Source organism: Barbatula barbatula, assembly GCF_947034865.1.
Source record: "Barbatula barbatula genome assembly, chromosome: 7".
Lineage (NCBI taxonomy): Eukaryota > Metazoa > Chordata > Actinopteri > Cypriniformes > Nemacheilidae > Barbatula > Barbatula barbatula.
The window spans coordinates 19,630,181-19,657,020 of record NC_136770.1 but is presented as its reverse complement, the minus strand read 5'-3'; the positions used below and the strand labels follow the sequence as shown (position 1 = coordinate 19,657,020).

The 26,840-nt window shown below is 37.9% G+C and overlaps 2 protein-coding genes across 4 annotated transcripts in view; both read left to right on the top strand.

The window, feature by feature from the left end:
• Positions 1 to 18,618, top strand: part of grm2a (glutamate receptor, metabotropic 2a) — a 34,803-nt gene extending 16,185 nt beyond the window's left edge. Inside the window, exons 3-6 of the mRNA XM_079461178.1 lie at positions 10,657 to 11,494; positions 12,738 to 13,801; positions 17,616 to 17,793; positions 18,146 to 18,618. Coding sequence (XP_079317304.1) covers positions 10,657 to 11,494; positions 12,738 to 13,801; positions 17,616 to 17,793; positions 18,146 to 18,219 — 2,154 coding nt within the window. The 3' untranslated portion in view covers positions 18,220 to 18,618. The remainder of the gene's footprint in view (positions 1 to 10,656; positions 11,495 to 12,737; positions 13,802 to 17,615; positions 17,794 to 18,145) is intronic.
• Positions 18,619 to 20,108: 1,490 nt separating this feature from the next.
• On the top strand, positions 20,109 to 25,624 carry parp3 (poly (ADP-ribose) polymerase family, member 3). Of its 3 annotated transcripts, none has more exons than XM_079460264.1 (11): positions 20,109 to 20,214; positions 21,216 to 21,403; positions 21,523 to 21,648; positions 21,779 to 21,958; positions 22,085 to 22,226; positions 22,552 to 22,772; positions 22,899 to 23,054; positions 23,516 to 23,596; positions 24,067 to 24,244; positions 24,419 to 24,562; positions 24,778 to 25,624. In XM_079460264.1, the coding sequence occupies exons 1-11, from the start codon at positions 20,124 to 20,126 to the stop codon at positions 24,951 to 24,953; spliced, it is 1,683 nt and encodes a 560-aa protein (XP_079316390.1). In that variant the 5' UTR covers positions 20,109 to 20,123; the 3' UTR covers positions 24,954 to 25,624. The 3 variants fall into 3 exon arrangements, with proteins under 3 accessions (XP_079316390.1, XP_079316392.1, XP_079316391.1); XM_079460266.1 differs by having other exon boundaries at positions 20,132 to 20,214; positions 21,188 to 21,403; positions 24,778 to 25,579; XM_079460265.1 differs by having other exon boundaries at positions 20,135 to 20,214; positions 20,451 to 21,403; positions 24,778 to 25,579.
• Positions 25,625 to 26,840: the final 1,216 nt, after the last annotated feature.

Genomic DNA, 26,840 nt, shown 5'->3' with positions numbered 1-26,840 from the left:
TTTGGAGTTGTCCTGAATCGGCCTAAACAAAACCCGCTTTAGAACATTTATTGGGACGCAGCAGCATTGCGTCTGACGCCGTAAGATCTCCGGTCAAACAAATGATTGGCTGAAAGAGGTGTCAAATAAAGGTATCTGATATATCATTGGTTAATAACGTAAACAAGCCTCCACGACGTGGAAGTGGAGTCCACATGCTGGCTTCGTCACATCATAACGGTAACTTGCTGAAACGTCAGACATCATTTAGTCCAGAATGGACAAAAGAGCACAACTTTATATAAAAAAACAGTAGAGACACTTTTCATGAATGTCGCTGTGAAGTGGACGTTTGTAGTCAAGGGACCTGCGACATGCCAGCACAGAAAAACAAAAGTAATCGACGAGCTGCAGGTACATCTTCCCTTAAGCTTAGGTCAAATATTCATTGCCAGACAATTTAAAAAAAAACGAGTAGACTGTTTCAGAATCACTGCATCATGAGACCATCGATATGATGCACAAAATTGTTTTGTAGTTGCGAGTACACCAGAGTCCTATGTAATTTTTCTTGCCTCACTAAATGCTGCAAAGTGTCCTCCTTTTTTGTGTTATGGAAATAGCCACCCTAACGTTGTCAGAAAAGGTGAGTTTGTGATGTATAACAAACGAACGAACGATCATCATCATCAAGTTTTATGAAATGAATTAAAATCTTCAAAAATCCAGGCTGACTTTGCCATGTTTAGCCTAAATGATAAGACAGATAGCTTGCAGACAAGCAGCCTAGGCTACTATTTTTTTTTTGGTAGGTAGGCATTAGGCAAACTAAGCTACGTCTCTGCTGATAGTTAGTTTCTCAAATTTCGTTTGAGCAAGAAGAATTAATGATGGAAGCTATGCATCACATTAATTATTTTATTCTAAACGGTTAAATGCCTAAATCCTTTCACTATTTTGGGTATTGTTTGAAGCCAAGATGCCCACTGAAAAGAGGCTGATTCAGGAGAGGGAGAGATATTTCAGGGAGTTATGTTTTTCTGTGTTATTATAGTTAAGGTGATTGAGTGCTGTGTTTCAGTGTTTTACTTCTTTTTATATATACGAATAAAGATCCTGTTATTCTCAGTCCTTCAAATAGCCTGTGAGGTTTTTTGGGGGGGGGGTTGCCCTTTTTTCAGGTCAGAGCAACTGCCCCTCAAAATTCCTGTGCACGTCCCTGAAACCAAGCCAGCAATTTCAGCAAATAAACCTGTCTTGAATTTAATAAGCCAATAAACAAATATGAATGAACAGAACGAAAATAAGTGGGTTGTTATCATAGACTGTATAAAACACAGACTTAGTGTCCATGATGTCACCCGTAGGTTTGGGAAGAGCAATTTTGTAGGCTAAATGCCGAACCGGTCTTCGCCATCTTGGCAGCGCGTCACTGTGTATCACTCCGGGATAATAAAATTTTTGCATTTTACCACGGGGCTCAATGAGATTCTGCTCTGTTTTGGAGCCACTCTCTAGCGGCCAGTCACTGCCATGTTGGTTTCACGGGAGAGACCGTTATTGACCATTTCACTCTTCTTATACAGTACTGTAGAAGAGCATAGAAAGATAGATTATGTCCTTTGTGTCAGTACGATATAAAAACCTATTAAAACTCTGATTAAACGTGACTGATAAACTGATAAACTGATCTGTTGTCGTGGTCGACTCAAGCTGTTTATTGGTGGTGTAATGAGCAGTACTTCTCTTTTAATGTGAGATCAATTCTTGACATGTAATAAAACAACTCTTATGTTATGCATCACTCTAAGATGTCATTTTAAGGTCCCATGAAATAGTTCTTGATGTGTTTTTAAATAGCCAATAGTTCGCATTACAGCTGGCTAAAACCATATCTGACTCGTTTTTATTCCAACTGAATAAAACAATCGTATTTATAGTTCTACAATCTTGCTAGTTTTTAGGGCAGTTTAGGTCTCCAAGCTTAGTCAGTATTGTTTCCAGCTAGTTAGCTCATGCATTTCAATGTTTGTGTTTTGTCTCTCAAACTGATAATCTCAATTGAGAAATGTTCTTTGGGCAACATACTTTGGTGGTCCAAAACAGCATTTTTTAGGAAACTGCAGCATAACCACCATTTTCTAAGATTGATAAGATTCTTCTTTTGTAAGCGTAAAAAAAGAAGTCATAAAATGGACAAAATGCAAATAGGCTAGTGCTACATTAATTCATTTGTAATTTTTTGGAGGATCTACTGATAGAAATGCAAGGTAATATAAATAAAAATGTCTTCAGCGGTGTACCTTACATAATGAAGCATTTTGTTTTTATGACTTTAGAGCATGTTTCGTAAATATGTTATCTCCTTCGACAAAAGAGCGGGGCAGAGTAAGCAGTTGGTTGCAGTCAGCATCCTCACCACTAGATGACGCTGAATTTTAGGCACTGGACCTTAAAACAACATATTACCCTGGTTAGATTATTTTGACACACTAAAGCCATATTAAACTTCCCAATTTAAATTATAACAATATTGTAAATCATTGATTCAGAAGTTGTTAAGAGTTCAGTGATGGTGACTAGTGACTTTGATGCCACCTAAAGGGCTCATAAAAGTAGTCCTTGTCTGGGAAAGAGAAAAGATGAGCAAGAGAGTTCTCCGTCGGGCTGGGGTGAAGGATCAGAGTTATATTAGAGAGATCCTCTCCTCTCTTACAGGGTCACACTTCCACCTGACCAAACACATTTGCAGCTGTTGCCTGGCAACCAAAATCTTCGAAATCCCGCTTGTGGAATTCACCTCCTGTGATGTACAGGCAAACAAAGCCGTTCCAGAGATGTCACAGCAGTATTAGTTTAACATTGTTTAACATTCATATCATGCCACTGCCTCTCTAATATTCTCATCATAACTGTTGTTCATCATTATCATCATTAACATTGATGTCATTTTCATAAATATTATTTTCGGTCATCACATTTATACTACTTGCACTTCGTACAACATGTCCTGTACCGGGTGTGTTTTTTATAGATGGTATGAATATGTGTCATATCAGTATTGGTCTCTCAAGGAAAGATGAGCTTTTTATGTTTGAAAAGTCTACATTTTGAAGAATGTTGGTAACCCAACAGCTCCGGCACCCATTCACTTTTGTATAAACACAAGAGCAAGTGAATAGGTGCAGTCACTATTTGGTTAACAACATTCTTTAAAATATCTTCTTTTGTGTTTTTGCAGAAGAAAGAAAGTAACATAGGGTGAATAAATTATGACAGAATTTTCATTTTTGAGTGACCTTTCACTTTAAGATGAATTTATCTCATGTAAATGTCAAATGAGGACAACTTTTCCAAATCTCAGAAAATTATAATTTGTGTAAATTAAGGTGCACGTTTATTGTAGGTTAAAAAGATTTTGGTTAAAATTATGAGGCATTTAAATTAGATTTCAGTGAAATTGAAATTCTCCTCTCTCACCTTTTGCTTGCTCTTTATTATTAATTGAAATCACAAACACAAATTTTATCTTTACATCCACCTTTATTCCCTAGTTTCTCACATTCTTCAATTTACACTCTTTCTCTAGGCTGTAAGCTGTGAAGTACCATTTTATCACTGTTGGGCGGAAACCTTGTATCAAAACTGCTACTTTTCACAAAACTTTCCAAAACCCACAGACAAATTTGAAGATTTCCCCATAGCAACGATTTATGAAAAAATTTAATAAAACATGAAACACAAAGATATGAGGTTTCCACTCGACAGCGACAATACTCAATCCTGCTAAAGTGTGTTTTATTACTTCCCTTCTACTCTGTGTATACTGTACATACATATTTCATAAAGTAACACTTTCTGGCTCGGGAAAAAATTGTGTTGTAAAGTCAGTGTTGTGTTGTTGGCAGAGTGTAATAATCTCATGCTGCGGCTACAATGTGTGACATCAGAAGTTAAAAGAGCATCGGTGAGTAAAAATGTGTGGGAGAGTGGATGGATAGTCTGTTCATTAATAAATAGATTAATCGGTTAATTCTTTCACTGTCAACAGATGAGTCATATATATATATATATATATATATATATATATATATATACTGCATGAATATGTTTCTTATACACTGTTAAAGTTTTTTGCAGTTGTTGCTGTAACCATAAGCATCATTTACTGTATGTCTCGCCACTTTTTGATGTGGCATTTTGGCCCACTTTATGAAATAGCTCACGGTAGGGATGTGTGACACCCATGACTTGACTATACCTCTCAAGACTGTAAATCTGCCTTGCCCTAAATGTTCCTTTCTGCCCTGTTGCTTATGTTAGTTGTTTTGTAGGGGAAACCTAAATCATGGATTTTAGACTTCAAGTCATTGAATAAAGAAAAACAGAAATATTCAGGGTTACCTTTAATTCTGATTGGGTCTAGTTTGAGCAGAAGATACCTGCAAACAAGGTTACTGATAATTGTACCCTATATGCTCCCTCTATTCCTTCATGTTACTATAAATCTTCGTTTCTTTTTTTTTTGCTCTCAATCATGCAAAATATCTATAATGTAAGTTTGAAGGCAGCTCATAGGATGTATTAATAGATTGTTGACAGCAGGTTGATGTTAAATATATGTCTAAGTGAATTTGAGCGACAGCCAGCATTATGAGCATTAAGTTCACATGTTCATCTTAAGAAAGACGTATATTGACGTGAATGCACGGCGCATGCCAAACATGCCCCCTCGTTCTGCCAAACACAAATCCCTCTGATCAAGAGCCATCCCCCTTCCAAGAATGATTAATCCACTTAACAGCAAACTCTTCTGCCTTCAAATCACCGTTGCTGTAATTTTCTTAATTAAATCCCAGATTCTGAGCATCGACATTATGAGAAAGGGCATGAGCTTCATATCTAATGTGTGTTTAAGTCATACAAAGCCATTGTGGAAGCGATTCACGAATCAATTGGATTGAAATGCTCCTGGAAATATGATTGAAATTGCTGTTGAGAGCAATACGCTTGTAGTGTAACTGATTTGAATTCTGCAACCTTTGATGATCTTTGTGTTTATGCGCTGCCATCTGTCTCTACAGTTTTTATTACGTTATCTTATTCATTCATGCTGGTGCTTACTAATTATTACAATAACCGTGACTCCAGACGCGAATAGCAAGGCTTCCAAATGAATTCCCAAAGTAAAAAATCAAACCCTGTCCAAAAGTTTTCGTCATTTCATTCACCACAAAATATCACCACAACTTTATTTCATGCTGATTTTGAGTGTGGCTTTGTTTCATTATATTGTATCCTATTTGTTTAATAATTTTTCACTGGCATCGCTCACAATTTCTTCAGAAACTGTAAACTATAATTTTTCTTACTTACAAAAAAGTAATTTGGCAATAGTGTTTACTCTAAGCATTATATTTAAGCTCTGTATAAAGCCAGAGGAGATCCACTACCACCCTTCCCGAACTGATCCTGCTTTTTCCCCTACACTATTAAGTTTTTGTTCATAGCCCTTGGCTCGCTCACTAGGGGCCTAAAGACAAAAGCATTAAAGCATTAAGAAAGTTTTACTGAAGTGCTCAACAGGGACTCTAAGACAATTAAAACACTACAGTATGATTTTGTGTGAAGTTGTATTGAAACCGTGTCTATTGTGAGAGCCCTAAAAATGACTTCGCCTTTACGACAGATGGTAATACCACGAAAGTTGATAACTATTGTGATACTGTATGAATACAATTCCTGATGTATTTACAAGTTACTTAAAGGAATACCACAGTATTGCCAATGTAATAGTTATGGTAAAGGAATAGGTGTTGTCATCATTTTCCACCACAACGAAAAATCTGTCATCATTTAATGCCCTTGTGTTTGCTATCCTGTGCTGACTCGTTTTGTTCCTCGTGCCCTGTGCTGGTTCCTCCATGCCCTGTGCTGGTTCATCCATGCCATGTGCTGGTTCCTCCATGCCCTGTGCTGGTTCCTCCATGCCATGTGCTGCTTCCTCCATGCCCTATGCTGGTTCCTCCATGCCATGTGCTGCTTCCTCCATGCCCTGTGCTGGTTCCTCCATGCCCTGTGCTGGTTCCTCCATGCCATGTGCTGGTTCCTCCATGCCCTGTGCTGGTTCCTCCATGCCCTGTGCTGCTTCCTCTATGCCCTGTGCTGCTTCCTCCATGCCCTGTGCTGCTTCCTCCATGCCCTGTGCTGCTTCCTCCATGCCCTGTGCTGGTTCCTCCATGCCATGTGCTGGTTCCTCCATGCCCTGTGCTGGTTCCTCCATGCCCTGTGCTGGTTCCTCCATGCCCTGTGCTGCTTCCTCCATGCCCTGTGCTGCTTCCTCCATGCCATGTGCTGCTTCTTCCATGCCCTGTGCTGGTTCCTCCATGCCCTGTGCTGGTTCCTCCATGCCATGTGCTGGTTCCTCCATGCCCTGTGCTGGTTCCTCCATGCCCTGTGCTGCTTCCTCTATGCCCTGTGCTGCTTCCTCCATGCCCTGTGCTGCTTCCTCCATGCCCTGTGCTGCTTCCTCCATGCCCTGTGCTGGTTCCTCCATGCCCTGTGCTGCTTCCTCCATGCCCTGTGCTGCTTCCTCCATGCCCTGTGCTGCTTCCTCCATGCCCTGTGCTGGTTCCTCCATGCCCTGTGCTGGTTCCTCCATGCCCTGTGCTGGTTCCTCCATGCCCTGTGCTGCTTCCTCTATGCCCTGTGCTGCTTCCTCCATGCCCTGTGCTGGTTCCTCCATGCCCTGTGCTGCTTCCTCCATGCCCTGTGCTGCTTCCTCCATGCCCTGAGCTGGTTCCTCCATGCCCTGAGCTGGTTCCTCCATGCCCTGTGCTGGTTCATCCATGCCCTGAGCTGGTTCCTCCATGCCCTGAGCTGGTTCCTCCATGCCCTGTGAATTGTACTTCGAGTCTTGTTATTTGTGCTACCTGTCTTGTGGATTACCTTCCCCGTGTCTGGATGTTTATTGTTTAAGATTTTTGTTTGTTATACTACCTTAGTTAAGTTTTCCCCATCACAGGTGTTTTTTGTTTAAATAAAAGTCTTTGTGTATGCTACGCTGCCTGCAATTGGGTTCTTTCCACATATCCCATGACATAACGAGTCAGCCCCCTGAACACAGCAGGCAGCTAACATGGACAATGCTGTTTGGGTTCCGTCAGGGGGATCATGGGACCTAGGAGTTTGCCAGGGCTTTTTCTTCGGTGGCGGGGGAGACTGAGTTCAGTGACGTAGAGTTAAAAGTAATTTTTGAAGGCTGCCTCACCCGCCTTCTCACGCCATCGGAGAAGAGGATGCTGAAGCCCCTAGGGTTTGACGACATGGTCAGGTTCGTAATCAACCGGGACGATTCCGATTCCGGGTCCGGGGTCCCAGTCGGGGCACCCGTCCCATTGGCTAGGGTCCTGGAGGATTGCGTCCCGGCTGTCGCCACCCGGGGGGACTCATCACCTTCCGGCTCGAGCTCCACAGTTCCATTTCTGCCTGGCGGCATCCATGGCAAGCAGGGGAGGAGAGTTTTCCATGGACGGCGTCTCCAGACTCCTCCGCCGCAGAACTTCCTCCATCTCCCACTGCTCAGATACAGTCGGCCACTAGCCCGGTGGTCCGAAAAAGCAGGAAGAGACGTTGCCAGGTGTTTTGAACAACATGAGGGTGAATAAATGATGAGAAAAGGTTGTTTTAGGTGAACTGTACTTCTGATAAAGATTGTAACTCAATTGGTTGAACATTGTCTTGAGCAATGCAAAGGAAACCCACAGGGTTCATGTGAACACAAATATTGACAAAAATGCATAGCTTAAATCCAATGTAAGTCATGCAATGTAAGTCATGCAAATGCATAAACATGTTAAATAAAGTACAATACTGATACTTTCATTGAGATTTTTAACTTGGTGTATCTTTACAGTAGAAAGTGTCTACCTACACACATCTTTCACACTATGGTTTCAATGAGACAAAACTGTTTCATGAAAACCATACGTTCACCCAGGAGACAGAACATGCTTCATAACAATATATTTTATTGCATTGTGGGAGCTTTCTATCACAGTGCAGGAGAAATGCCACCATTCACATACTGAGCAATATCCGATTAAAAATACTAGACCTTATAAAAAATATAGATATTTTGGACACCTGTGTGTACTTTAGCCCAAAAAGATGCAAACATGAAGCTCGTACAAAGCTGGCAAAATAATACTAGACTGTTATTAAATATAATTAAGGAGCAAATTAGAAAATGGACTATAATTAAGAGGTGATTAGAGCATAGGCTATAATTTGGATAATTATAGTTTTATTTCTGTAATGCCTATGAACTTCGCTCAGACACACATTATATTCATAGTGGCGATGTGAAATTATTTTCATCAGCACAGCAAACTCTCTTGATTTCACCTTGCTTTTCTTTGTCAGTCCTTTAGTTCGACATCACAGGAAAGACGTTCTGTGAATTTAGAGAACGCTGAAATGTTAAACAATTTAAACTTACTGAAAGAAAATAATATGTCTAAACACAGACTGACAGTCTGGATTTGTTACAGAACGTGGGTTTAGGGTAATATTATGTGACATTGAATTGCATGGCTGATCTGAAAGAAGAACGGAAACTCTGGGGAAACAAAATAACACCATTAACCTCTTCTCAAAGGCACCCTTTCATTCCTGACTCTGCTGTTTCTATAGCAACGGATATCAAAAATGTATGCCGAACTTTTCTTGTATCTGTTTGAGAACGGCATTGGAAAATCTGGTATATTAGATGGCACTGCGATGCATTAACAACGGTGGAAAGAAATTGCTCTTCGACGCATTCCTGAGCTTGCACACTTACAATAAATAGAGCAGCAGATTTTCTAGTAGCGCGTAAAAGTCGGGTAGCATTGAGAATCGGTAAGCTGTTTAAGTAAATGTGCAGGAGGTCAGGAATTGACATGAATAATTTGTGTTGGCTTTTGTTTGAAAGGAGATTGTTCTTGAGTCTGGTGATTGTGAAGGGCTGCTATTCTGTGGTTAAAAAATACATGTACATTTAGTCATTTAGCAGACGCTTTTATCCAAAGCGACTTACAAAGAAAGATTAGTATCCAATAATGGTTACCAATCTCTCTATTTGTCTGGTCATTCTTTTCCTCTACAATTTCCCTTTGCAAATGCACATGAACAACCTTACCATACAGTTTTGGTGATTGGGGATATGATGACACTCATAGATTATTTATTTAGCCACATTAGCAGCTGTTAACCGCTGCCACACTGTCTAAAACACTACAGTACAGAGACAACCAATGTGAAGGGTCGGGAGGTTATCAGTTTTTTAAAGTGTTGCGCTAAAATGTAATGTGTTTTTAGAACAAGAGCAGTGACAACCATTAAAAGTAAATCAGAAGGCAAAACGTACTGCATGGGGAGTTGTGCACTCAATGTTTTATTTGATCAATTTGTATTCATTGGTTGATTAAATATGGAATTTTATATGGACTACATACAGCTATACTATACTACTTTTTTTATACATTTGAATTGTGTATAATGCATTCCCACTTGGTTCTGATTGTGACAATTCACATGATGTTAAAGGAACAATTCACCCAAAAATCTAAATAAACCTGTCTTCATTTACTCACTCTCAAGTTGTTCCAAATCTGTAAAATATGTCTTTGTTCTGAAGAACACAGAGAAAGATATTTGGAACAATGCTTTTAACCAAACAGTTCTTGGCCACCATTGACTTCATAGTTGGAAATATTACAATGGTAGTCAAAAGTGCCCCAGAATTTTTTGCTTTCCTACATTCTTCAAAATATATTATTTTGTGTTCAACAGAACAAAGAAAATATAAAAAGTAATTTTTCCTAGTCAATGGGGTCAAAGAACTGTTTGGTTACAAGCATTCTTCAAAATATCTTCATCAGAACAACTCGAGGGTGAGTAAATGATGACAGAATTTTAATTTTGGGGTAACTGTCCCTTTGAGCGACGCATTTAATTCATATTTCTTTAACTCGGATGAAAATAACATGTTATGCAATGATACGGAACAATCGTAAAGAGCTTTTTTATCTGTTGCTGGTGTCTTCATGCAGACTTTTTCTCAGGCTCCTGAGGAACTGCCTGAGGCAAACCCCAGCTAGACTCCATTTCATGTCACAAGATCACAACTGAGACACACTCACACAGAGCTTGAATAAGAAAAATCGTAGATGTGCTGTGCAGTATAATACAGATCTAGCGCTCCAACTTCCTTTAATACCCTATAATGAACTCTATGTACTGTTAAGTAAAGTTATTGAGTTATAGGGCTGTTGGAGTTTTAAAAGAAAGAAGAGTGCGATATGAGTCATGGTTTCAATTTTAAAGTGTCAGTATCAGGAATAGAGAAACCCTGGCAGATCTCAAACTGATCCTTTTTTTATTGTGAGAATGAGAACGTGAGGTGTTGTCATCAGGGTTCACGCAGATGAGCGAACCGTGAAGAGAGATTCTTGGCAAGCAGCATTCTAAGAATCCGTTGATAAATATTATAATTTGTCATGTCGAAGTAATGACATTCTCATGCGCATTTTAACAGTACAGTAATCTGTGATAAAACTGTGATTTTTATGAGAATCTCTCTGTATTCCAGTTTAGGAATACAATTCTTACAGTATTTAATTTGTTCTTTCTCAGGTGGCCAACCTCCTGCGTCTTTTCCAAATCCCTCAGATCAGCTACGCCTCCACCAGCGCAAAACTGAGCGACAAATCCCGTTACGATTATTTTGCCCGAACCGTGCCGCCCGACTTCTACCAGGCCAAAGCCATGGCTGAAATCCTGCGCTATTTCAACTGGACATACGTCTCCACCGTGGCCTCAGAGGGCGATTACGGCGAGACGGGCATCGACGCCTTTCAGCAGGAGGCTCGAGCTCTGCAAATCTGTATCGCCACCTCTGCCAAGGTCAGCCGCTCCATGGACCGCTACAGTTACGAAGGAGTCATCAGATCTCTGCTGCAGAAGTCCAACGCTAAAGTAGTTGTCCTCTTCACCAGAAGCGAAGATGCCAGGGAGCTCCTGGTCACTGCGAAGCTCATGAACGTCTCTTTTATCTGGGTTGCCAGCGATGGATGGGGAGCGCAGGAGAGCGTGGTGAGAGGAAGCGAGAGCGTGGCAGATGGAGCTTTTACTATTGAGTTGGCGTCCTACACCATCCCAGACTTTACCTTGTACTTTACAAACCTCAATCCGTACAACAACACGCGGAACCCCTGGTTCAGAGAATTCTGGGAGAATCACTTTCAGTGCAGTCTGCACGACATCGGCTGCGGGAAGCATTCGCTCCGAGATGGCAAATTCGAGCAGGAGTCTAAGATCATGTTTGTGGTGAACGCTGTGTACGCCATGGCCCACGCCTTGCATAACATGAGACAGGCGGTGTGTTTGAATAACACAAAAATCTGCAGTGCCATGAAACCAGTCAATGGAAAGAAGCTTTACAAGGACTTTATCTTGAAGACAAAGTTTGATGGTGAGTTTACATTTTTGTAGCTACATATTCCATTATTTAATTTCAATGAATTATATACAGCCGTAGAAAAAATTAAGATATCATACCAAGACTTTTTAAAGGTTTATTTTAAAATATATTTATAGGTGTGTGTTTTTAGGTAAAAAAATATGTTTTGTTTCACTAAAAATATTTCCACCAAATGTTAAATACAAATATATTCTGAAACAAAAGAATGGAGAGACAACAAAAAAGATGCTCTGTATTTTTTCAGACCTCAAATACTGCAAAGAAAACAAGTTGATATTCATTTTTAAGCAATACAACGGTAATATTTATACATGTATTTAGGTTAAATTAAAAAATGTGAACAATTTAGTCATAGTTTTCATATGTCTCAAACAAACACACATGCTCTTTTTTGACTTTGTCTAGTTAGTAGTCTATTTTTTAACAGATGACCCCGCCAGTATATGCATATTTTTTATAATCTCAAACTTTGTGCTCAATGGATTTTACGTTTTACATAATCCTGCATAATTATATAATACTATTACCCAAAGATCAATAAGGTTAACTTACGGTGTGCACTTACAAACACTGGTTTTGCATTCACCAATATGCCTTAATTGAATTAAATCTATTCTTCGTTTAGTCACAAAGTCAATTTGAAAGATAAATGGATTTCCATGGGAAAAACTATTCATGTAAAATAGATACATAAATCGAACATATAACCTGTTTGTTTTTAAATGATTTTTGATCAAGTTTCATTATGATTCATTAGCCTTATTCATCCCATGCTAATGTTTGCAATAAATGATGTCAAATCTACAAGCAGGTTTGTAATCAAAACCTGCGATATATATTAAACATCTGTGCCAAACTGTCTTGTATTAAGAAACTAACAGAAGTCTGTCACAGTCCTCAACAATACTGAATCAACATCTTTTTGGCATCTAGCTGTTTTTTTGTTGATGTTCTTCCAAGAATGCCAAATTACATCATAGAAGCCAGACAATGTATCAACCTCCTGACCTCAATTATGTAAATGTACCGTTTGCACCTGAGTCCACTGCGTCTGCAAACCTGAGGAGAAATATGCAGGACATGATGCTGAGGAAAGTGTGCTAGGCTTACATAAAAAGGTCCCTCTGGGTTGTACATGTTCTCTGCTTATAAAGAAAAAGATTTTGCTGCTGAGAAACATCTAAATAATGTGTTGCCAAGACTGTTAATAAATGTTTATGATTTGTGTCTGCAGCTCCGTTTCGGCCTGCTGATACAGAGAATGCCATTCACTTTGACACATATGGAGACAGCCTGGGTCGCTACAACATCTTCCATTATCACAAAGAGAATGGAGAGTATGTGTATCGCAAAGTGGGGTACTGGGCTCAGAGTCTGAGTCTGAACACGAGCTCCATCCCGTGGGAAAGCCAAGGGGCGCCCACCTCCCAATGCAGTGACCCTTGCAGGAAAAATGAAATAAAGAGCATGCAGCCCGGAGACGTCTGCTGCTGGATATGCATTCCTTGCCAGCCGTTTCAATACCTCCAGGACGAATTCACCTGTGCGGACTGCGGTTTCGGAGAGTGGCCTTTAGATAATCTAACGGGCTGTTACGACCTACCAGAGGAGTACATTCACTGGGAGGACGCCTGGGCTATTGGGCCAGTCACCATCTCATCCCTCGGAATCCTCTGTACGCTCTTCGTGATCGGCCTCTTCCTAAAGCACAACGAGACTCCGGTGGTGAAGGCCAGCGGACGTGAACTGTCCTACATTCTTCTGCTTGGTGTCCTGCTTTGTTATTCCATAACCTTCATCTACATCAGCAAACCCTCAGCCGTGGTGTGCACGTTACGACGGCTCGGCTTGGGCACGTCCTTCGCTGTTTGCTACTCCGCATTGTTGACCAAGACCAATCGCATCGCTCGAATATTCAATGGCGTTAAAGACGGAGCACAGAGGCCGAGATTCATCAGCCCTGCCCCTCAGGTGGCCATCTGTGCTGCTCTGATCTCCTGTCAGCTGCTGGTAGTGGTGGTCTGGCTTCTGGTTGAGGCTCCGGGGGTGAGAAAGGAGGTCAATCCCGAGAAAAGAGACGTGGTGACGCTGAAGTGCAACAGCAAGGATTCGAGCATGCTGTTGTCTTTAACATACAACTGCATCCTCATCATCCTTTGTACCTTTTACGCCTTTAAGACTAGAAAGTGCCCAGAGAACTTCAATGAGGCCAAGTTTATTGGCTTCACCATGTACACCACGTGCATAATCTGGCTGGCTTTCCAGCCCATCTTCTATGTTACCGCCAGTGACTACAGGGTAAGTAAATACAAACAGTACAATACAACCATGGAAGCAGTACATGTACAGTATGTCAATACCTCAAGTAATTGGATACTTTTGTTGGATATTTTTTTAATAATTTACAAATTATTCCAAAAGCGCATCCATCCATCATTGAAGATATCCAGATGACTCCAGTGGTTTAATCTTTGGCTTTTGAAGGAAAACGAAACATTTCTGAGAGAATAAAATGTATGCTTATTTAGTCGTCAATATGAGGCATGTCTATTGCAATTCAAATACAGCATCATGCCAATAACAATAGTCTCATAATCTCAAAACACACTTTATGATAAAACCAGTGAGAAGCAGTAAGATTGAACCCATTTTACTTCGTAAAATTACTTCCGTAGCTGTTTTATGAAAGTGGAAATGTAAGTTTGTATTTTTGTATTTTAGCTATTTGGTAAAAGCATTTAACCAGAATGGAACTGAGTAGGTTAGAAAATAAAGGGATTTGAGACATCTTTGAGAGGCGAAGAAGGTTATTTAATTATAATATCAAGATTATAAAAACATTTGGGTTACATTAACAATCTGCAATTTGGAAAAAATATTTTTTATCCAATACTTTCTCACAGAAGTTCGTAATTTGTATGAATTAGTTTTATTCCGATTTGCTTTCCCACCAGTGGCGTTTATGGAAGCGGTCATGGGAGGGGCTTCGGTTTTTCCTTTTCGCTGTTGTTTTTTTAAATAACAATCGTACAAATTTTATATGAATTAGCCACCTCTTAAAACAGTAATGTCAAAAGGATGATTTTAGAGAGAGAAAAACCAAAATACTTATTTGTAACTATTTTACAAGGTGACTTTTTACAATATATATGAATGTGTACTATATGTAAATTGATGCACAAGCACATTGTTCTAAATTATACAAAAACGATCTTCATACGAATTAGCCACGGTGAAAAAATAGTCACCTACGGTGGCGTATTGCTGCCATGTACATACATTTTTTTCCACTCAATTGCATCATAATAACGAGATCATATGTCGTTAAAACAACATATTATCTCGTTTTAACAACAAAAAATAAAACGTACGTGGCATCAATACGCCACCATACTAGACAACTTTGTGCTTCTCTTAAAAAAAACCACCAGTTGGATTCTCTGGTCTGAAATGCCTTGAAGACAGTTAGGCTTTGCCTAGGTGTTCTGTATAACAGCATCATTTCTTAGAGAAATAAACCTTGTGCCTGGGGATAATACAGCTCTCCTGTGGGAATAACTAGAGGGGCTGTTTCAAATCACACCGCACAGACAATGACTGCGTGGAATATTTTTGATCATTTAGATAATGAGCCTCTCTTATAGCCCTTAATCACTTTCCAACACTGACATTTTAGCATATATACAATTTCCCTGAGAGCACAAGAGTTTCCTGATTGATTTTCCATTTTTTCGGTACCTGCCGATTCAGATGGCGGATACAGAAATGTCTTTGATCACATGTCTTTTGCGCTGATGAAAGGAGAGCCTCACATTTCATGTGGCTCAAAAGCCGTTCAATGTAGAACAAAGGAAGTGGGATATTTCATCCTGGCAAATGACTAGCCTATGAAAACATTTCATTCAATTGATGTGAGTATCCTTCATTCAAGTGCCAAGAGAAATACTATTAAATAAAAACTTTTATGTTAAAATCTGAGCTTTAAAATATTTGTAATACTTTGATGCATAAATAATTCACAATACATAGCTAAAAATAAACAAAATATAATAGTTTTATTTTAGAATATGAACATCGTTAAATATTAATGTATTAAAGCATAGCATCTGTAGAAGCCATTGTATTTTGAGGTACATCTTAATTAGTTTAACAGAGAAAAATGACCAAAAATAGAAGACCATTTGGACAACTTAAAGGTCCAGTGTATGGCATTTAGTGGCATCTAGGAGGGAGGTTGCGAATTGCAACCAATGGCTCACTCCGCCCCTCCCCTTTGAAGCACTATGGAGGCTGACACAGGAGGAAGATGTCATCATGTTTTTTTTTTGCTACTTTGCCAAAGGAGAAAGCTATTTACAAAATGCTCTCTGTTGAAAAGGAATACTGTGAAAACAACATGGTGAATTCCATGCAAGGGGACCCGTGGTGTATGTAGATAGAAATAGCTCATTCTAAGGTAATAAAAACATAACGCTTCATTATTTAATGTCTTTATACACCTCTGAAGACATATGTATATTATATTGCATCCATCCTGTGACTCCTGTCAGACATCAACACACCATCTTTCAATATGATCACACGTGAACATGCAGTCACTGATATGATGCACCACTGGTGACAGCACATGTATTGTATTTGACTGCTCAAGTGAGCAACAGTGAGCTACATGTTCTGGAGGTGTTATGGCTGGAGGGAGCTTCTGCTAGGGTCAGTTCAGCATCATCCATTAACAGCAGAAGAAAGAAAAGATGTGAAGCGAGAGAGGGCAATCTCCCTCAGTCCTGATTGGACGGGATGTCACTTTCTTCTCTCGTTTTGTGTGCATGTGTGTGGAGTGTAGGAACCCGGAAAGGTGTTTCACAGCTGCGGCCCGCGCTCCGAAAGCAAGGTGTCCCTTTGAGATGGAAACGCTGTTCATCCCACAAAAAATAATTTTGGTTTTTGTTTCTCACCTACCGTCTGGAACATTGATATTCTTGAGATAAAAGAACATGCGGCTTGTAAGATTTATTTAATAAATATTTGATACGCCTCTCCTCAGAAACAAGACTTGTTTACCACATTACATGCAAGCGGCATCAGTCACTTAAGACCAAGATATGAATCTCGTATTTTACAAGTCAGGATGCTGTTCTTTGCTTTCCTTTAGAAACAGATGTGTCTGTACAGTTGCATGTTTATATGCTTGCTTGTTTGTTTGTTTAACTTATGTTGTCTGTGTTGACCATGTCAGGTGTTTTAGACTTTTTACATAAAGAATGCCAATTTGGGAGGAAACACTGAATGCAGATCTGGCAACAAAACCCTTATTCAGCACAGCATTCTATATGAATAGTGCATGTTTATGTAGACAGTAGCAATGCATGCTGGGAAAAGAGACAAGACCTTTCCAGGCATAGTTTTCTTTGTGAATGATGCATTATTTAAAGCACTTTGGTTTATTCTGACGCATTGCTGCTCTCCCAAAAAAAGCACTTCTGAATCTTTATAGCTATAAACTTTTTCTGCTTTAAAAATATATTTTCCTCAGGTATTTCATGTTTTCATACTACAGTAATTTAACAAGGTTCCATTGTAGACTCTCTAACACGTGATCCAAAAAGCCGTTGAATACCATTTAACAAGGTTCCATTGTAGATTCTCTAACACATGACCCAAAAAGCTGTTGAATATCTTTGTTTATTAACAAAAAAAAAATCTAGCATTAGGGAAATTGCTCACAGGCAAATGCCAAAACTTTGGCTTTGGTTGCCCTGAAATGCATGTACCTGTATAAAATGCATATCTTGTATACCTGTCTGATAAATTAAATGTTAATTCATACACAACAAAAACATCTCAAAAAGTAAAAAACAAAAATCGGAATTGATGTTAGTGTTGATAAATCCTAATTGTTATTTGTTGGTGCTCATTTCTAAAGCCTGTATTAGTATGCGGAGGATCGCTCATACACACTGAACATTTTTCACAGATCTATTTTTAACCACATACTGCTTTGGCACCACATTAGAATCAAAATTAATAAAAAACAAATGAGACCACATGTAAATTCCAACACTTCGGCTCAGTTTTATGTCAAACTAATTTGTGTGGGATTCATGTCTCGCAGGTACAGACCACTACCATGTGCATCTCTGTGAGTCTGAGTGGCTCAGTAGTGCTGGGATGCCTCTTCGCTCCCAAGATCCACATCATTCTCTTCCAGCCCCAGAAGAATGTCAGCACACACAGAGTGGCCACCACCCGATTCAGTGTGACCACTGGTCCTGGCTCTAGCTTCTCCCAAGGTACAGTCTTATTTATGTTTGCCATCTCTTTCTCTATCAGCATCATAGATGCAGTCAAACACAATCTATGGATCAAGCGTGTTGACTGATTGTAAAAGGGTAAAAACATCGCAATTATCGACTGGCTATGTTGGAATCAGAAACGAAAGATATTGATCAAAGTGTACTGAAACCTACTGTATATCAGGGTTGTGCTGTTGTGTGATTATGAGGAAAAGTTGTAACAGAGAATAGTCCACAAAATCAAAAGATCTGTTTTTTTATTTTTTACGATTTTGGGGTAAAACGTGACATAGTTTTTGTAAGATACAGTGATGCATAACTAACTTTTATATTATAATTGTCTTTACAGCCTCAGCCTCCAACATTGTGCCTACAGTATGTAATGGCAGAGAGGTAGTGGACTCGACTACATCTTCACTCTAAGAAACCTATTTGTTTGGCAAATGTGGTATACAGATAAATCACTAGTTTGCTAATGTTGAGTAGGCTATTCAGAATAAAGATTGCCTGTTATGTTGTTCTCAACGTGCTGTGAGTACAATATCCCATTTTATTTCTCTCTCTTTCTCTCTGACTAGTTAGATAATATCAGTGGGATGCCAGCTTAAATTCTGTATACCAGTTCTTTTTATGGAAACAAAATAATGAAGTATTGTTTAAGATATGGAGTTAAAATGTAGTAAATCTGTTTAAAGTATTATGTACAGGTTGTTTTTAATGTACATTTATGGTGATTCTGGTTTGTGCTCTATACTGTAATTTATGTAAATAAATGTATGTAAAATGTGTTTTATATCAATATAAGGAGTCCTGGTTAATTTCACTTTTGGTGTCCCTTTGATTCTTTTATGGCAGGTTATATTCTTTTGATTTTCTACAAATACTTGGTTAAGATTAATTATTTACATTTTCTGTTTCTCAGCTGTTAAAGTTTGGGTTCGCGCAGTGCTTGGACAGAGTTTTATGCACAACATCAAACACTACAAAAACATCAACTTTTTTAGATATTTATCTATTTTCTTGCAAGCAAATACAATGCAAACAAATTTCCAAATCAACAATTTCACCCGACAAAAAAATCTTAGTACATTGTCTCCCTCTAGAGGATATAAATACTCATTACGGTTTTTAATGAAATAATGTTGTACCATCTAACAGTACAGTTGACAAATAAACGTGCCGTAAATTATTCTTACATTCTTACTTGTCATTTCATTAAAATGTAATATAATTACCCATAACTCACATATAGGCTACTATAACTCATACAATGTCAATAAAAGCAATTATTGCACTATGAATTAAATGTGCAATATCTATATGTATGTGTATAGTAGTATTTGATCATGATATCATATTTCTATCATCTGTCCCCTGCATCATTCACACACGCAGACCGTTCATAACCAAAGTTGCAGTGCACCTAATGTACACTGAGCTGCACACTTAATCATAGGTGTCAAAATGACAAAGGGGAAATTGTCCTGTCAACTTGGATACACATTTATTTTTTGTGACGGTTATATCTGCAGTCATTTTCTGCCTCGATGTTTCATCATTTATAATGGAAAAAACTGTTGCTGAAGTGACAAAGGGTTGAAACTGGAAGATTTTTCAGTTTATGCTTGAACTTCACTCAGATCTGACCAATCCAAAAGAGCCATTTGTATCAAAGCCAGCCTTTTCCTAACTTACAGGTTTAAGTTTTACCAGTTAAGTTATCCTTATTGGTTAAATCAGTGAATTACGAGTTACCAGTTTACCAGTCATACACCTATAGTTCACAGATAAATTAAAATGATGTCATCATTTTCAAACCTGTATATACATTTGTTTCTCTGTTAAACACAAAGATATTTGGAAGAATGTGAGCAATTTTCAGTTCTGGGACATCATTCGCTACCATAGTAGAATTTTTTTAATATATTTTTGTTTTGTTCTGTCTCTGTGAGTAATTTATACAGTTATATGAAATGACATGAGGGTGAGTAAATGAGGCTAGAATTTAAATTTTTGGGTGAAATATCACTTTAATGTGTCCTTGAGACAGTATAATTGCAAAAATTAGTATATAAAGTAAAAAACATTAAAATTAGGTTCAGGGTTTGTTTTAGGATGTACTCTATTTGAATGTACAATGTATATTTTCTGTTAAAAGTCTTTTACTGTTAAACACATATTTACAACAAAGAGTTCCACTTTGTCTGTTTACTTATTTAACTTAATCGCATATACAATTAGTTTGAATGTACAGAAGTAAAAATGATGTTGTAAATAAGAAACTATGGTTACACCACATCGAAGCTGAGGTCGGGGGTGTGTCTAATATGACGTCGATCCTTCAGTTAACCCGGAAGTCAGGCTGCATACTCGGTCTTGAAGTGAATCTGCAAACTTCCAAAGCACCACGTCAATCTGGTAAGTATAGTTTCGTCTGTTTGAAAATAAAACATCTTAATCATTTTAAGCTATAAAAATGCTCTGTAGACTAAACAAAGCTGCATGTGACATTTACGTCAAAAACATAAATTTCCACAAGCTAACGCCATAGTTAATGTACCCCTGCGAATCACTGCGACACTTTCGAAGCTAGAGATTTATAAAATATCAATATCAAATATCATACTTTAATAAAGGCTTTTTATGTTTACAAGACAAGCCCACGTCATTCTCTATACATCATTTCAATGTTGGAAAGCACTGATAGGCTGCCAGGAAGATCGACGTCACTTGCACAAAACCTGATGTCGTGGTTTGGCACTACTGCAAAATCATAACGCACGTGCAAACATTTTTAGTAGCCTGTAACCTTATAACCTGTCTGAAATAGATTTAAATAGTTATTTTCTTATATAGTATAGTCATGTCATGCAGATTTGAGCAAATATATTACATGGTACTACTGTACTATTACTTTTACTATTACAATTTAAAGCATATTTTGTTTAGCATTTGTGATAATGTTTTATTCATTTCTGTAATTGAAATGACCTAAATAATTGATTTATAATAGATTTCTATTGTATATTACTTCATGGATGTCCTTAAATAACGGGCCTTTCTTTATATACCTTTTTTGATGATATTACAAAAGACTAGTATTAGTCTATAGAATGTGTATATATGGTCACCAGCATTACCAATACAATCAAAAATCATGATTGGAGAAAGGATAAATAAGGCAATTCCTTAGTGTTTCATAGAAGTTTCAGGAACATACAGTAATGCAAATATAGTAATGTTTGCTTTAGGAAATTTTAAACCATTCTTTACTAAAAAGATAGTTCACAAACAATTCACCCCCCACGTTTGTTTGTGTTTAATACCTTCTGAAACTTCTTAAAAGATCTTCACCGAATTTTCAAATATACCTCATACAAATATGTGTTAGTTTTACATCAATGTTTTAAAATGGAAAGAAATCAGAATGGCACCAAAGAGAAGGGCAGGAACAAGTGCAAAAGCAGGCGGAAAGAAGATTAAAGAGGAGCCTGAAGCTAAACCAAAAGACAAGTTCACCTCCACCAAAGAGGCACTGAAGGCAGCAGGACCGCAGGTTAAGAGCACGAGGAACCCAGACAGCTTCTGTGATTTATCAGGCAGTGTGGTAAGAGCAAACAATCAAACATGTCATTGCTGCATTGTTATATTTTCATTGCCAATTTATATATGAAAACTCAGATTATTTTGTGCCCTTAATCTAAAAATATTTATTTTACCCAACAGGTTCACGAAGATTATGACTGTATGCTAAACCAAACCAACATTGGACATAACAACAACAAATTCTATGTAATCCAAGTCTTGGAGGTGGGAGGGAAGCACTATTGCTGGACAAGATGGGGAAGAGTGGTTAGTTTCTTTCTTTGCTTAAGCAGTACATGTTGATTGGAAATTTACCTTTCACAGGGAAACATTAGGAAACAGCGTACATTTACTGTAAATTTAATAATCCACAGGTTTCTTTTCTTATTGTTTCTAGGGAGAATCAGGACAGAACAATTTAGCAGGTCCAACAAACGCTGATGCCGCCATCAAAAACTTTGAAAAGAAATTCAAAGACAAGACCAAGAATAACTGGAGTGATCGAGAAAACTTTGTCTCTCACTCAGGAAAGTACACATTGATAGAGGTCGATGGAGACCAGGATGCAGAAGTGAAGGTAATTTACATCAATTTTGCCAGCATTTTATCAACTTTCAACTTTGACAGAAACCAAGGAGTGAACTTGACTTAGTAAACTTAGTAGTGAAATATTACTAATGTATTTTTTAATATCTCCTTGCAGGTGGATACAGTAGACAGCGGATATGTGAAGAAATCCGAACAACACGTACGGCCTTGCACGCTGGATGAGAACACACAAAGGCTTATTAAATTCATCTTCAACAATGACATGTTCAAAGAAGCCATGACCAACATGGACCTGGGTTTGCTTGAAATTCTCTCCGCTACATCTATCATAGTTTTAGAAAAAGCTAGTTGTTACGTTCCTTTGAAGAGCCAGCAAGCCTAAGAACCATGTTTGTGTGTTTTTATGCCTTATTTTTGATTGTTGTGAAAACTAAGTTGTATCACAAAACTCTGAAATAGACTGTAAAGTGCTTATGGGTAAATTTCCATTGTCACATGCAATTCTAAAAGCCAGAGGGGAGTTTTAAAATGAACTGTCAATTAAACTAACAGAGACAAACAGACCGTCTTACACTTGTGCAAGTATATTTTGGAGCTCCATCTCATGTATTTTTCTCTCAGATATTAAGAAGATGCCACTGGGGAAACTGAGCAAGCAGCAGATAGCCAAAGGCTTTGAGGCTTTGGAGGAGATTGAAGCAGCGATCAAGAATGGGCAACAGAACAAGTTAGAAGATCTCACCTCCAAATTTTTCACCATAATTCCACATAACTTTGGACGCAACAGACCACCTGTGATCTATGATTACCCTATACTTCAGAAAAAGAAGGAGATGCTTCTGGTGAGATACACAGAAGCTAGACTGACCACACATCAGTTTTATGAAATTTGGGGGACTGTGGCCCAAGTGTCACAGTCTTGTGCACTTTGGATAAGAATGACCGAAATCCAAACTACTTTTGTGCAGGTCCTCGCAGATATTGAGATCGCCCAGAGTCTCAAAGCTGAATCTGAGAAAGCCAAGGAGGAGATGGTGGACACAGTTTCTCATCCAATAGACCAAAATTTCCAGTCTCTCAAATGCAAACTTACCTTAGTGGATAAGAAGTCCAAAGAATATAAGGTTTCCCTTAAACTAATTATATTTTGTTTCCCAACGAAAAAATACAATGGGGTGTGAACATCCTAAACTAAAGGCTTAAAGGATGACACAAAAATGAAATTATTTTCATCATGTATTAACGTGATGTCATCCAGACCTATATGACTTTCTTACTTCTGCACAACACAAAAGAAGATATTTTATAAAACATTGGTAGCTAAACAATGTTGACCCTCATTGACTTCCATTGTTTGGACCCAAAACCACTGAGACATTTCTCAAAATATCTTCTTTTGTGTTTTACAGATGAAAGAGTCATATACAAAAACATGAGGGTGAATAAATGATGACAGATTTTTTCGTTCAGTGTGAACTGTCCTTACATAAACTACTATTTGTTATTTTTCTAGATGTAAGTATTTCTTAAAAGTAATTTCACATGTGAGTTTTATTACCAAATTCGTTTTTCTCTTGGTTTAAAGATTATTGAAAAATACCTAAAAGCCACTGAACAACAAGGACTGACTTTGACTGATGTCTGGGAAGTTGACAGAGATACCGAGGTACATAAACTCGTCCAGTCTGCAATATAATATACATAACTATGTCTTCAGAGGTGTGTAAAGACCTTACATTATGAAGCTTTATGTTTTTAATACCTTGGAATGAGCTATATCTATCTCCTTCGGCAAAGAAGCAAAAACGCAACATCTTTGTTCTTTGTCAGCCACCATAGTGCTTCTGAAAGGGAGGGGTGGAGTGAGTCTTTGGTTGCAATTTGCAACCTCAATGCTAGATGCTGCAAAATTTCATACACTGAACCTTTAAGCATTTTAAAGCAAAATATTTAAAGGTTTTTTTTAGAACGCTGAAAGCAAAATTACAAAAGTATACAGTAAAAGCTTCCTTTTATTTTCATTACAGACCAACAGTGAGTTTTCTGCTTCTGTGGATGTTTCAAATTCTGTCTTATTATCATCCTAATCAAATCCTTTGTGTGTGTGTCTATGTGTGGATGCATTTGCACGTGTAGGCTGAGCACTTCAAGGAAAATGATGCTTTGGAGAACCGGAAGTTGCTTTGGCATGGAACAAATGTGGCTGTTGTTGCAGCCATTCTGAAGAGCGGCCTTCGCATCATGCCCCATTCTGGTGGCCGAGTGGGCAGGGGAATCTATTTTGCCTCTGAAAACAGCAAATCGGCTGGATATGGTGAGGAACGGGCCTTCTTTGCATCCGTATAGACCTCCTATTGAAAAACACATTATAAACACCCAGTAGGGATACAATACGGCAACACAGTTTGCATAAGCTTGTTATTGTGGTGAACACTATTGACAGGCCCTTTGAAGCTTTTAACTTTGTCTCGCTGTTCTGTTTTTACAGTTCGTCCATCCAACAAAATTGGGATCATGTTTCTAAACGAAGTTGCTCTAGGAAAAGAGCACACCATCACGACAGATGACCCCAGCTTAAGGAAGCCTCCTGCTGGCTGTGACAGTGTAGTTGCACGCGGACAGCAAGAACCAGGTCTTCTTTAATATTTAAAAGCAATATACTCACTAACTTTCCATTATAAAATCAGTAATGCGTTACAGTAAGATTTATTTGTAGACATGAATTATCGCAACAATATTCATCATTTATTCATATTGGTTCATTTAAATTTCTAAATACAGTATTTATTTTTCACCTGGCATGTTTAGATTACCATTAATTTCTGTTTGACCTTGTTTGTTTTTTAGATCCCTCCAAAGATGTCTTCATTGAGCTTGATGGTAAAAAGGTGGCTGTACCTCAGGGCAATGTCATAAAACAGCCGCAGTATGAAAGAAGTTCTTTCTCCAATAGCGAGTATCTCATCTATAAGGAAAGCCAGTGTCGTATCCGATACCTCCTGGAGCTGAAGTTCCCATATTAAAATAAATAGTAGCTTAAAAGCCTATATCTGCACTTATGAATCCCACCTCTGCTGTGCGGTTGCACTTTCACCATTGATTATAGAATTAATGTTCGGTTATATACAGGGCGGTCATACAGAACGGTTCATTTGGATGATTTATGTTAATTTGTTCGAGAGGACTTTAAGTTAGTAAAGGCTACTATTAAATTTATACCATACATTAATTTCCTTGTACTTGATCATTTAAAAGAAAAAAATACGAATGTGTTTGTGTTATTCCACAAACATTTGAAGTGAGGATTGAATGGTTCAGTACTATATATTTTTATAACAGTTTAGCAACAGGTAGCAAATGTGTACACATTTAAACATTGTAAAAATGTTTCTGTTTAAATTTCTGTTAGTTAGCATGTTATTCTGTTGGCTCTCGTTTTGGAAAAAGAATGCTTTGCGAAAATCTGTCCTCTTTTAAAAATTCAAACTTCTGTCAAATGTTCCTCATTAAAGTTTAATTTGCACTAATTCATGCAAATGTGTGTGCTTGCAAGCTGCTCAGACATTGTGACAAATATGACATATGAAGGAAATTATGCAATAAACCCTTTTGTTTCATTGAACGTTCAATAAAGCCCTTTTGTATGACAATTGTTGCATTGTGAGAGCAATAAATATTATCTTGGTTAGGGTTCAAAAAATTGACCGCACATGTTGCTGTCAGCTTTGAAGTGGTTCTAAGGCAAAGTTTGCTTTTATAAATGTTAATGTGAGTGCGTATATCTCCTACCTGGAAAATAATACATATTGTGTTGAAAGATCAGCATTAATTTTAAGATAGATTTGCACTTACTATTTTTAGAAATGGATATTTTGTTACCAGTAGATGTCACTTCTCAAATATCAACACCCTTTGAATCCTTTTTGATCCACAACAAACTATTTCCTTAGATGTAGATGTGTCTCATCACATCTTGCTTCTAGCTTTTATTAGACAGTGTACGTGCATTTGTTATGTACTGTTTCAAGAGTAAGTGGATCACGCAAACACAATCTCTCTATGCATGTTGAAGAACAGCAGCATTCTTAAGTCATCTCATCACACATGCCCACTTGATACAGCTTCCCAACACGTTTATACTGGAAATCTCATTTTCTTCAATCCAATAAAATTACAGCATGTTCCATTCACCTCATTGCATCCAATGGATTATTTAGCTTTCATGGTGATCATTACAGTATTTGCAGCGTAATAAACACATGGCAGGAAATTATTCTTGAGAAAATTATTTTCTAGATGTAATGTTAAAGAAATTAAGGCAAACATCACAGGAAATGCTTCTTATTCAAAAATGATTTTAAGGGCCTGATTAAGTTTGTCCTTTGTTTTCCCCTATAATGCTAGTATATTAAAAGTAAAACTATATTACTAATAATAAAGTATATTATTAGTATATTAAGGAAATTAAGATAATTAGCAATTAAGATATATTCAAAGTATTCTAAAATGATATTGATAATGTGTTTACTAATTTAAAAGGCTGTGTACAATATGTTATTGTAATAAAGAGAGAAATGAGAGTAACTTCACAAAATCAATATATCTCATAATAAATTTCACTTTAGTGGATTGAAAAACAAGCATTAAGATATCAATATTTCATATCAAAATTCACGTTTAAAGTATTCTATTGACGTAAACCAAATCTGAATAATAATTACAAAATGTTTTTCTGTAACCTGAAATGTGACACATGACCAAACCAGAATGCTCACTCACAAACCCACAAATATCTTTACAACATACCTCACAAAAAAATCACAATTAAATAAACGTCTGCTAGACTGCTACATGGACGAAGGAATTTCCGTGTCTCAAGACGTCATATTCAATCATTTTGATCCATGTAC